Raw genomic sequence first — 11887 nt, 5'->3', positions numbered from 1 at the left:
TTACTGCTCTTCATCATTGCACTTGCACTACTGCAGTCACGAGGTATGGTTCAGATTGTGGTATAAACATGAAGGCAAGACTGCTTTAATTAATTTGCCTTGCAGCATGTTTCAGATCTATATCATTCAGAGTCCAAATTGAAGGTTATTCCATCCAGTCATCAATCAATGCTGGAAACGTGTGCGGCTGAAGTGATCAATCTACTGTCTGAGAGCATAGAGCATCCAACCAGCATGTTAACAGGATTAACAGGATAACCTTTTCTTTTAGAAAGCTGGTGGGTTTGTTTGCAAATTAATCTGGTTTTCAACATTGTTTGGTTCCTGACCAGACTGACCCAAAATTCATCTAATGTTTTTTCTTTTTCTTTTTGACAATCACAACCGCTTTAATTCAGATTTGTAGGGCGGATTACTGTGGCCTCACTCAAACAGATATTCAGATGAAAATCATATTTGCTGGCGTTCCACATTTCAAGCTTCAGGAATGTGCCCTTTGAACTTGAAATGCTCCACGGCCCTCCATTTTGTTCAAGTCGAGGAAGAAACCCAAGGTTAAAAAATGTCAAGTGCTTCTCAAAAGTCGAAAGAATGTTGGCAGCTTTTCTGGCTGTGAGGAGGAAAAGGCCTCCACTGCGCTTATAAGCAAGATGAATGGCAGCGTATCACATGTTTCCCGGTTCCCATACAGGCTCTAACCACCATATAAATCCTAAACCTTTTCATTCCAACCAAGAGGATTTTCTCTGCATATATAAGCTCATCTGGAGCCAAGTTTGTTCTTGTGTTGGTATGAAGATCCAGTGCCACAGTGTCGTCATCATATTTGCCTGTTAAACTTTTATTTGGTGGAAGACGGTTTATAGCAAATATTGAAAGCACATGTGAATAATGTCAATGTATATAGGCGAGGGTCATGAACTCCCCCACTGTTTCCTCTCTTTTTCTGTTATAAGTTTAAATGGCAATGCTGTTATGATTTATAAACTGTACTTAAGACGGTTCTGATACTGAGTCTAAGACATGACAATCCATCACTGTATTTATTACTACTTTATATATTTATATTTTTTTATTAAGTCTGACTTTTTAATGGTTGTAGTATGTTGGTCCTTAATGACACTGTTTTGTGTTGAATGTCTGTTTCAAGAACTGAATTTGAAAGCTAGGGTCATTTTAAATCAAATTTTAGAGAAATTATTCAAGCATTTAGAAGAAAAAGCCTAACAAAATATGTCTTTCTGGCTAAATAAATGAATCTGCCGTTAATGTTTCTGATACATTTTTGTTTGTTTGTTTGCTTATAGGTTGTCTTTAGTGTAAATTTACTTGGTTTGAGCTTATATCCTTTATTTCTTGTACCATACTCTCATAAATACTCTTTTTTTTATATTATATATATTGCTCACCATATAAAGTTTTAGTAGCTTCCTTTAGTATCTTTTTAAGTATCCCTATTTATAAGGGGGCAGTTTGACTAGTTTATGAACTGTAGCTTGTAAAAAGTTAGTTTTAAAATAGTTTCACCAACATTCTTCAGGAAAAATAGTTTTCATGTTTTTAATTAACATGCTTTATGAAAATATGCCACCTTTTACATATTATTAGTAGTAATGTCTCATAATTACTAGTAATCATGACCCTTGTTTAGGCTACTGTTGTTACAACAGATCTGAATTCCTGAAATACTTTCAAGGTTAAACTTTTACATGTAAAATACCATGAATAGTGAAGCATCCTAGCATGCTTTAGCTTACTTTTAGATGATATCAATGTTGTTGTTTTTTCTCTCATTACACCTTAAATATTGTTAAAAGTTTTGAACCTTCTATTGACTTCTCAAATTCAAATTTAAGCATAATTAAAAACATAAACCTTCCCGCTTTCAAACACTTTGTTTAAATGTTTAAATTGGCATTTGTAATAAAGACAAGTCCATTTTTGAGAGGTTTTAACATGTTCAAAAGTCTGAGAACACAAGTGAAAATGCCTCATTTTGGCATTTTCCATTTGGTCCATTTTTGTTTCATTACAAATTATGGTCACACTTTAGGATCACACTTTATTTTACAGTGTCCTCGTCACATATGTTACATGTACTTAGTAGTAACAGTAAATTATGCATAATTACATGCAACTAACCCTCAACCAAATCCTAATCCTACCCTAATCCTAGAGTAAGTACATGTAGTTGCTTAATATTACTCAGTACTTAAATATATAATTACACTGTAACAATGACACCTTAAAATAAAGTGTAACCCACTTTGGTTTATGGTGTCCTTGATACACTGTAATTATATATTTAAGTGTAATATTATTTAACAACATGTAAGGTTAGGATTAGGGTTTGGTTCAAATACATACACATACAAAATTATGCTGGATTGCATGTGTGAGCTGCCCAGTTTTCACACAGTTCAGTGCTAGCCTTGGCACTATTTAAATAACTGACTTACAGTAAGATCACCAACAAACCACTTCCTCATGAGCAATGCAAGTCTGAGATGCCTCGCATTCATTTTTACAATGATCAGTTTGTTAAAAACTTAACAATACAGAGTAGACTTGTCCTAAATTTGGAAACAGAGAGTGAAATCAGCACTATGTTAAAAAGCATGTGACTACACTGAGAAATATTGAGTTGACTCTGTCAGTGTCAGTAGTATTCACAGAATAGGAGGCTGGATGGGTTAGTCAGGTGTTGGGTAAGTCAGCTTTGAGCGAGTTATCTATTGTTCAAAATCTCAAAAGCAGAATGTTTGTCTGAATGACTCAGAAGTCTGAGTGTAAAATGCGGATAAAGGTGAGCCTGAGGGAAATAGCGCGAGGTTTTCTATGGTGAAATTTGAGAGCTGGAATGCCCCTCTGCATTCATTTACAATTTACTCATCTTTCTCGGACTGTATGTGAAAACCCGGAATAACGTGATGGAGAATGTGTGAAATGGGATAAAATCCAGTAGGTGGTACTTACTAGAACCAACAAATATTTCACAAGGGCTTCACAAACCAACAGACACGTTTTTATATATTAATAGCTTTATTGTAAATGTATGAAATGTTTCAGAACATTCACATCTTTCATGGATTAAATAGAAGAGGTCAACCCTTTAGTCATGTGTTTACACAACTTTACTGAAATGCTCTTTGGCACCAGTTCCTCAGCATTACATTCCAACCCAACACAAAAGAATTGTACAAAATATATATTAATATTTACTTTGAAACGACACCTTGACCAGCAAATGTGCCATTTAAGAGCGAACACATTCAAAAACAAAGTACAGGAACGCAAATTGTAATATAATACAACTGGTTTTCTCTCTGACAGAGTTCTCTTAGACTCTTAGGTCGAAATAAGGTTTTTTTGTCTCGCACAACGTGACAGCATGCAATGTAAAAGAATAACTTTGATAAAGGGTGTAGCAGCCATAAATAGAAAAACATGAGAAAAATGTAACCACTTATAAAGGTGGGGTGGAAAAAATATATGCGAGAGCCTCAGTCTCAAGAAGAAAGTCAATTGAACTGGAATGTGGTGGAGTTACCACAGGTCTTCTGAGAGGAGGGACAATGCAATAGTAATGACAATTTAGGAGTTTGTACCCGTCTTCCTGTACGGGACGGCTGTAAATACCAAAATTTCTGGATTCTCACCAGAAGCAAAAGTGTCAGTAATGCAGTTTACTATCTAATCTGTCAAAACATACCAGACTGGAGATGTACTTTAAAGACAAGAGCTCAGCTCCCTCTTTCACATGAGATTTTGAGCAGCTCTGTTATTAAGCTGGACTCTTTCTTCACAACAGTATAGTGATGTGGTGTCATTTAATTTCTTCCAGATTTTTGCAGGGCAGTTTGTCCTGCATGCCTAGTCCAAGCGTTCTTCATCAAATGAAGATCTCCACTGCATCAGCCGGCACATCATCCAGGCCTTTAAAAAGGTCCACAGCAGATGGTGCTTTCTGGATGCTATCTGTGAAAAACAGTAACAAAAATGAACCAGTTATCACACAATGTGACTTAATTTCTTACCTTAAACTTTGTCTCTCAATTAGCTTATTTTTTACTCTGAGACGAATAATGGGCTTTTTTATGTTCATTTTTTAAGTTACTTTTTCATTTTCCATAATATGCAGAAACAACTAAGTTAACTCACTGGGGTTGGGCTCTGTGCAGGAGGCTTGATCTGTTGTCTGTTTCTCTGACAGGACGGGCTCAGGATGTCTCCGGGTTGCTACAGGAGCAAGAGTGGAATATGACGTACCAGCCGCCTGGTCACTGGATTGACTCTTCCCTGGAAAAAAGATTCATAAGAGTTAGTTTTGTCAATCTGAGAACCCAATGCTTAACAGTGAACACTAATGCTAATGTAAGTCAGACACTTAACTAGTAAACGCTAACTAGCTGGGAAGGCTGTTGCTAGTCAGACTCTTAACTAGTAAATGCTAACTAGCAGTGAACACTATGCTTAAGTTATTTAGATCATCAGGGCTGTAGCTGGGGTATTTGAGGCTGGGTGCCCTAGAATCGTCACCACCTTTTGCCCCGCTAGCGACAGCCCTGCATACAATAACTTAGCTAGTAAAAGCTTAACTAGTAAATAGTAAAAGCAAATAACTAGTAAAAGCTTACCTAGTAAATGCTAATTAGCAGTGAACAATAATGTCAGTCAGACAAGAACCTAGCAAGGAAAAGCTAGTAACTTACCTAGCAAAAGCTTACCTAGTAAATGCTAATTAGCAGTGAACACTAATGCTAATATTAACCAGACACTAACGTAACTAGTAAAAGCTTAACTGGTAACGTTAATTAGCAGTGTACCATAATGTTAATGTTAGCATTCAGACACTAACCTCTGCCCTGGGCCATGTGTGTGACCGTTGAATGAGAGATGGTGATGGAGGGCTCAGTAGTAGCTGGGTGGAAGTCACCTGACTCTCCCTTCAGCTCCTGCTGCAGCTTCTCCTTCAGGATGCTAATCACTGTGTCCTTCTCCAGGATTTGGGTGTACAGGGCACGGATCCTGACAAAATATGAAACTTATGAGTCCTAAACAATCTTTCAATCCAAAATGGTTCATTAAACACAACTGAAATTTCATTTTAGATGCACTGAGGGTGATTTTCTTACCTGATTTCTACTTCCTGGTTTCTGTGATCAGAAGATGGGAGCTCTTCAATAAAGGAATGACGGGGTGAATGGTTGATGATGGTTGTGTCTCTATGAAGTACAGGAAGAAAACAATAAGAAATTGCTTCAAAACTCAATATTTTCTGAAGAATTTGACACCGAACTCCTCTTTTACCTCTGAGCTGCAGCGGTGGCGGCGGCATCCATCGCAAACTCCCTCATGGTCTTCTCCAGGTATTTCTGCTCCCAGCGCATCTTGTCAGCCTCCAGGGACAAAATGCACTCTTCTTTTTCCCGCAGAAGCTCCTGCATTCTGGACACACTCACGTCGGATGTTCCTCCGACTGGCTGAGGCTGCCGCTGTGGAAAAAGAAAAACAAAGCGTAAGATTATTGTGATATACCGATTTGAAGTCTCAAGCTATTCTTAGCTTCACTGGAAGGAAATAGCCCTGACAAACAATGCTAAGTCACATCTGAAAAGATAAAAATAACAAACAAAGCACCGTTTTGTCTCAGTACCTGCTGATTTCGGAGGCTCCGCAGTTCCTGCTCTAGCCGTGTCCTCAGGCGCATTTCCAACCCTTCTCTTTTCTCGCATGTTGATTGCAGCTGAGCCAGAGCCCTCTGCAAACGCTCAACCTTCTCCACATACGCTCTCTTCCTCTGCAGCTCCGTCCACAGCTGCTGGCTGCGTGTCTGCGTGGACCTCAGGGTGCTCTCCAGGGCCTCGCTCCTGCGCTGCTGGTTCTCCGCATCGTTTCGCAGATGCTGAACCTCCTGCTCCAGACGCGCACACTGCAATTGCTGTTCTTCATCTGTTAGGGAATAAAAAAATTGAGTTTGTAAATGAAATTGATTTGAGCAGGTCAGATGCTTAGAGAGTCAATGAAATCCAATTTGTGGCCCCCACATGCCAAGTTTAAGTACATCCATGCATCCAATATTATCCAGGTATAAAAAAGTGGTGGGGACGGTGGCGGTTTTTCTGTGCACGTAACACATAAAGAAAAATACTAAATGTTCTACAGCTATTATATTATATTATATTATATTATATTATATTATATTATATTATATTATATTATATTATATTATATTATATTATATTATATTTAGTTGTATTATATTATTATTATTTCTCTGTTGTGTGCAATATCGTAAGTGGTGGTGACCTTTTGACAAACTTAGTAGGAATGCATGAACTGAGGAAATGATTGCCTTGAAGGCAATGTATGTTGCATAAATGTTTTCTGTACATACTAAGCCATTATGTCCAGTCATAACAGGCATAGGCATTTATCTGAGGACGTGAGAAAGAGGCTGAAGGAATGTTTATGCAGGCCCTCTCCAGCACCACTCCCCATTGACTTCCTGCTCATAACAAGAGGAATTCAATCGCAAAGTCCGGAGCGCCTCATTTACGCAAGCGGTTAAGGAATGCAGAGGGGAGGAGAAGCGACCCACTCTCCCTTTGACCCACATCTCAGAGCTTCAGATTGTTCTGTTTATTTCCCACCAATCACTGCAAAACTCATCATCGCCCCCGCCTCTTCCAACTTTCAGCAAACAGGAAGTGAGGCTGAGTAGAACATTTTGTTAATTGTCAATGTGGATCAAACGAGAGCATTGACAGTGTTTGTCAGTGGTTAACTGTCCCCAGGCATTCTCCCCCACAAAGCTAAGGTCACATCTGACATTTAATCCTCTTTTCTGATCATTCATCTGCTGTTATGTGACTGAAATTCCTGTGTTGGAACGCTCTAATTGGAAACACATTCCCTCTTTAAGCAAAATGACTCGACAGAAAAACAGATCTCACATTTGTAGTGCAACTCTGGGTTAAGAAGTATCCAGAGTGTGTGAAACAGTAATGAGGTTTAATGTGGCCGTGTTCATGAACTCACTCTGCAGAAGGAGCTTCTCAATAACATGCTGGTTCTGGTCAGCAGCTTCGGCTTCTTTTGCCGCTTGAATGCTTGAATGCTGCAGCCTCTTGATCTCAGCCATCAGCTTGTTTCTTAGCGCTTGCTCCAGAGTTTCTCTTTTTGCACAGCCCTTCATCAGAGTGTCGTAGGCCTCTGAGATCCTTTCGATCTCTTCTTCCAGCTGGCGGAAAAAATAAAAAGACAATTAAATAGCATGTCAGATGTGTCCGTCCGACAATGATGGCCTCAGAAATACTCAAAGATGGTTAGCAATGTTCCTGGTTGTGATTAAGAGCAGAGAACAGAGAAGCTGTTCAGGAGTGCCATATGGAAAGACCAGGATGGCGTTAACCATGACTCCATCATCCCAGGCATGTTTACACAAGGCAGTGGCCTGATGGGTAAATGCTCAAACCTGTGTAATTATCATTCTTTCAGAGTGAGCAACAGCTTAACTGCACTGATGTAATCCACTGGAAACACTTCATGGCCTTTTGGAATTTAGCCAAAGTGAAATGAAAAGCTATTTTATAGTTGTCATCCCTCTCTGGTATATAAATATAGTGTCTATATGTGTATGCGAAATATTAATTACATATTATAATAATAGTATATACTATGATACTATGAATGTATATACTATATATATATACACTTGTATACAAATATATGTATATATTTATATGTTCTTTTCAGACAGATGTCCCATACAGATCTGTATTTACAGCTGAGCCTTGCTCAAATGTCTCCAAAATTTAATTTTGTATCCATAGCCATTTGTATTCAATTTGTATTCAGAGAAATAGTGTAATTATATAACCTGTTGTAAACAGCCTGGTTTTTTTTTTTAACCCTGTTATCTTCAGATGGGTGTCCCATTAAGATCTGTATTTACCATATTTACAGTACAGCTAAAAATGTCAGGGTCTGTTACCTTCTGAATTCTGAGGGCCTTCTCAGTGTGTCCCTCTAGCTCCTGTCTCAGTCTCTTATTCTCATTCATGAGCATTTCCAGTTGAATGCGACTGCAAGCTGCGACCTCCCTGCCAGCAGGGGGAGATGTGGAGAGTCTTTGGCAAACTTCTGGTGTTTGAAGTCTGGAAGTAGAGCAAGGTAAAAAATCATCATGTTTGATGAAAAACTAAACAATGGGATTTAGTTCATCTCAGAATGTTAGTATAGTTAGAAGACAAACTACAAGCATGTACCATATATTACATACTCAGCCATAGCATCAGCCAACAGACTGTTAGTCATAATTACACATCCAATAAAGTACGTCAGAACTGCAGGAAATGCATATAATGTGTCACTGTGGTTAAGTGTAAATTATGCAATTGGTCTGGTCTTCTCTACCTGTTGTGCTGGGAATGAAATGGTGGTGGTTCTTTGTAGCACTGTTCATACTCCGTGGCTTGTTGCAGAGGAAAGGGGTACTCAGTATAAGGCACCCGCTTATTGTACTCTAGTCCTTGCTGGCTATATTGTAAGTGCTGGTCTGTATGATATCCATGTATCTGAGGGTGACTGTCAGAACATGTTGCAGGCATTTTATTGTGCTCCATTGAAAACTGCAGAGACTGCTCACTCGGTGACCGTGCGTGGCCTCGCTTCAGGTCCCAGCTGTCTTCTTCCTCACGGGGCATCTGCCTTGTTACACTATCCTCTAGTGAGTAGCCCCTGTGCGGTTGGCACCACTGGGAGGCCAAAAACTGAGACTGGGCCTTGGCTTGTTCATAGGTGGGCAACTCCTCGCCGTGGTGTGGGTGTGTTGTGTAGTTCTCAGAGTGCTGGTAGTCAACCTGGTGCTCCTGACCTTGGGGTTCTTGGCGGGCAGAGAGCTGAGGAGACTGGGGCTCCTCCTGACTGAGGCTCTCAGATGAAGACTGTGGAGTACAAGCCCCTCCGCTGCCAGCTCCAACACCTCCTCCTCGTCGCAGGGCCTGCTGCTGGATGGCCAGGAGTGTGCGGGCATCTGTGGGGTTTCCATAGCGAAGCTGCTCTTGGATTAGTCTGTGCAGGACAGTCCCAGATGCCTCTTCACCTCTCATTTTATTTGATGAAGATGTGTATTTATGAGCTGAACTGGACCTAGAGGGCAAGAGAACCATTCAACAAATGATTAGGATTTTATTTTTAAATTCCATATAATAACAGTTGAAAGAAAGAAAGAAAGAAAGAAAGAAAGAAAGAAAGAAAGAAAGAAAGAAAGAAAGAAAGAAAGAAAGAAAATAACAATGTTTAAACTCTCATAAGTTAAAGTACTGAATAATTTTTTCATCAGTTTATACAGCACATATTTAAGCCACAGTAACAAAATAAAATCTAAACAAACACTAAAAAGTACACTAAAAATGTGTCATTTTTTTGTAACATCTGATTTAACTGGTTTTACTTAGACTAAGTCAAATAATATATAATAATAGCTATTTGTATTATTTTTAAATAATTAGGGCTACAATAAGTAGCCTATATAGCTACAATATTGGAACATAATTCAATAATATTTTTTTTTAAATAATACAATTTCTAAAATAAAACCAACACAACGCAACAACTATTCAAATATAGGGCTATAGTTTTCATCCCAATAAAAGGGTAGCGCAATGTCTAATATTCATTATTCCCACAACACGTGCCAAACTAATTAAACGTCATAAACATGAAACATTTTCGTTTTATGGATCGTCCTCAAGTTATCGGCGTCACATTTAAAGTTAACGTTACATATATTCGGGTTTTCTGCCAATAATGCACTATTGATCGCGTTCGCTGCTATTGTCCATTAAACTCCATGTCTGTAGTAGGCTAGCACGAACACTGAAGAACAACTTACCAACTAACACTTTCATTCCACACGGATTCTGTTAATGGCATGTGTAATAATAATCCAAGAAATCCAACTTATATCTTCTGTTTGTGTTTTATCTCCTCGTTTTTTGTGTGCGCGCGCGTTCGGGTCTGGTTGGGTTATGAGCTGGTAGGCGCGCGCTCTGCTCTCATAAATAACTGAGCGCGCCTGGAATGATCGGAATGTGTGAGCTCAGGGATCAAAAGTGAAAAGAGAAAAAAGAGCCATTTAATACAGCAGCTGCAGTTCCGCTTTCGTCCACCGGGGCTTTCACAACAGTTACGAGCGCTCAGGTTTGCACTAACTAAAAATTCCTGTAATTTAAGAAAACGGTCCAGTTGTTGTGGTCGAAGGAAATCTATGGCAACATGAAGCCCTGTATTACTACAGAGAGGCTAAGCAGTGATGTCACCTTAACAGAGAAAAGGTGTCAAAAGGTGTGACCCAATTTGAAAGGTATGCAGACGTGTTGACACAAGAATACAATAACCAGAGCGAGAAGATCAACTTTGTGTATTTAAGCACACTGTAAAAAATAATTCTGTGGCTTAGTAAATATTACAGAAATTTTTAACTTTATTAACTTAATAAAATCTCTGTATATCGTTTACTTGATTGTTTGAGTTAAACATACCAAAATAATTGAGTAAAAATCCAACAGTTAATTTTATCTAAAATTTACAGATATATTTAAGTTTTTTTCAATAAAATAATTTAGTATTTAACTAACCAATTATTTCTTTATAATATACTTAATATAGATGTGAAATTTCTATCAAAATATTTGAGAATGTTTAATTAAACTGATCTGTTTCAAGAAACAAAAAAATTACTTAATTCAAATCAATATTATTAATATATTTAACACGCTCTTAAAATTGAGTAAGTTTACTCAATTAAAACAATGCCCCCCCCCCCCCCCCCGCCCCCTCCCTCCCCCACCCTCTCCCTCCCCCACCCTCTGACGTGACGAAAACTCGACGGTTGGAGTGAGCGCGGGCTGTTTGAACTCTCCAGTCTCCAGAACAACAGCTCTCTTCTCAGCGTCGCAGATTTGGTGCATTTTCACTGTGAAATTCAGGTTGGTGTATGTTTTATTTTATCTATAAAATCATTACTGTGCTTTAAATCATATTTAATGCAAAACAACATATAGAGGCGTAATTCGACACCTAAACGAGACGAGAGCCGCGTTTGTCTTTTTGCGTGATTGAAACGCTTTGCATAAACATATGACTTTCATAATGATAATGAATATAATTATTATCATTTGGATGATAAAATGTCCTCAGAACTATCACTTTTTGTTTATTGGCAGGTTATGTCAGTCGCTCGCAGTATATTTCGGCTGTGCCTCAGACAGTGACTGTGAGTGAAACGCAGGACGGCGGTATGAAGTTCAAAGTTCACCCGCAGAGCGCGAGTCTGTCTCCGGCACGAGGACCAGCGCAGATTCGGTGGATATTGGATAACAGAGTGGTTGATTACACTTGAATTAGGCTACCTGAATGTTTAAATATTTCATTTTTACTTGTTAAATAAGTTTAAATGCAGGCAATATTGTATACATGAAAAAACAGTCTAAAATGTGCTGTATTGCTGTACTCATTGAAAATAAAGGCCAATGTAATGTATACTGGTGGTTGTCTGGAGTACTATTTTACAAAGGTTTAGAGAAAATAAAAAAGTTAATATTACTCATTAATAAAAACAGTTAATATTACTCATAAATATTGTTTTTTTAATGTTTAAATGTTAAATTATTTCTACTCAATTTTATTTGTTAATGTACCAGATGCAGTTACTCAGATTTACTTAATTTTTTTACTTGCATTTACTCAATTCATACAGTATATTTCATTGATTTCACAGCTTTAAAATTTACTCAATTTTTTTGAGTGTAAAAATGTTTCACCAATAAAATTGAGTAAATAATAGTTAAACTTTTTACAGTGCATATGAAAAGTTATTGGA

At 38.2% G+C, this 11887-nt stretch overlaps 1 protein-coding gene across 1 annotated transcript; it reads right to left on the bottom strand.

The window, feature by feature from the left end:
- Window positions 1-3028: 3028 nt before the first annotated feature.
- amotl2b (angiomotin like 2b) lies at window positions 3029-10040 on the bottom strand. Its single transcript, XM_081374523.1, has 10 exons — window positions 9899-10040; window positions 8419-9153; window positions 7997-8159; window positions 7042-7243; window positions 5657-5952; window positions 5311-5495; window positions 5136-5225; window positions 4859-5028; window positions 4162-4299; window positions 3029-3978 (listed from the first exon to the last, which is right to left on the bottom strand). The coding sequence occupies exons 1-10, from the start codon at window positions 9937-9939 to the stop codon at window positions 3893-3895; spliced, it is 2106 nt and encodes a 701-aa protein (XP_081230649.1). The 5' UTR covers window positions 9940-10040; the 3' UTR covers window positions 3029-3892.
- Window positions 10041-11887: the final 1847 nt, after the last annotated feature.

Source organism: Scardinius erythrophthalmus (assembly GCF_964197995.2).
Source record: "Scardinius erythrophthalmus genome assembly, chromosome: 9".
NCBI lineage: Eukaryota > Metazoa > Chordata > Actinopteri > Cypriniformes > Leuciscidae > Scardinius > Scardinius erythrophthalmus.
Note: the sequence above shows the minus strand (reverse complement) of the source record. Positions and strands in the feature narration are given on the sequence as shown.

Coding starts and splice junctions, on each gene's coding strand:
- amotl2b (XM_081374523.1), bottom strand. CDS start 9,939: ATGCCATTAACAGAATCCGTGTGGAATGAAAGTGTTAGTTG. Junction 8,160..8,418: donor TTTCATTCCCAGCACAACAG/GTAGAGAAGACC, acceptor CTCTACTTCCAG/ACTTCAAACACCAGAAGTTT. Junction 5,496..5,656: donor GGAGCCTCCGAAATCAGCAG/GTACTGAGACAA, acceptor CTTTTTCCACAG/CGGCAGCCTCAGCCAGTCGG.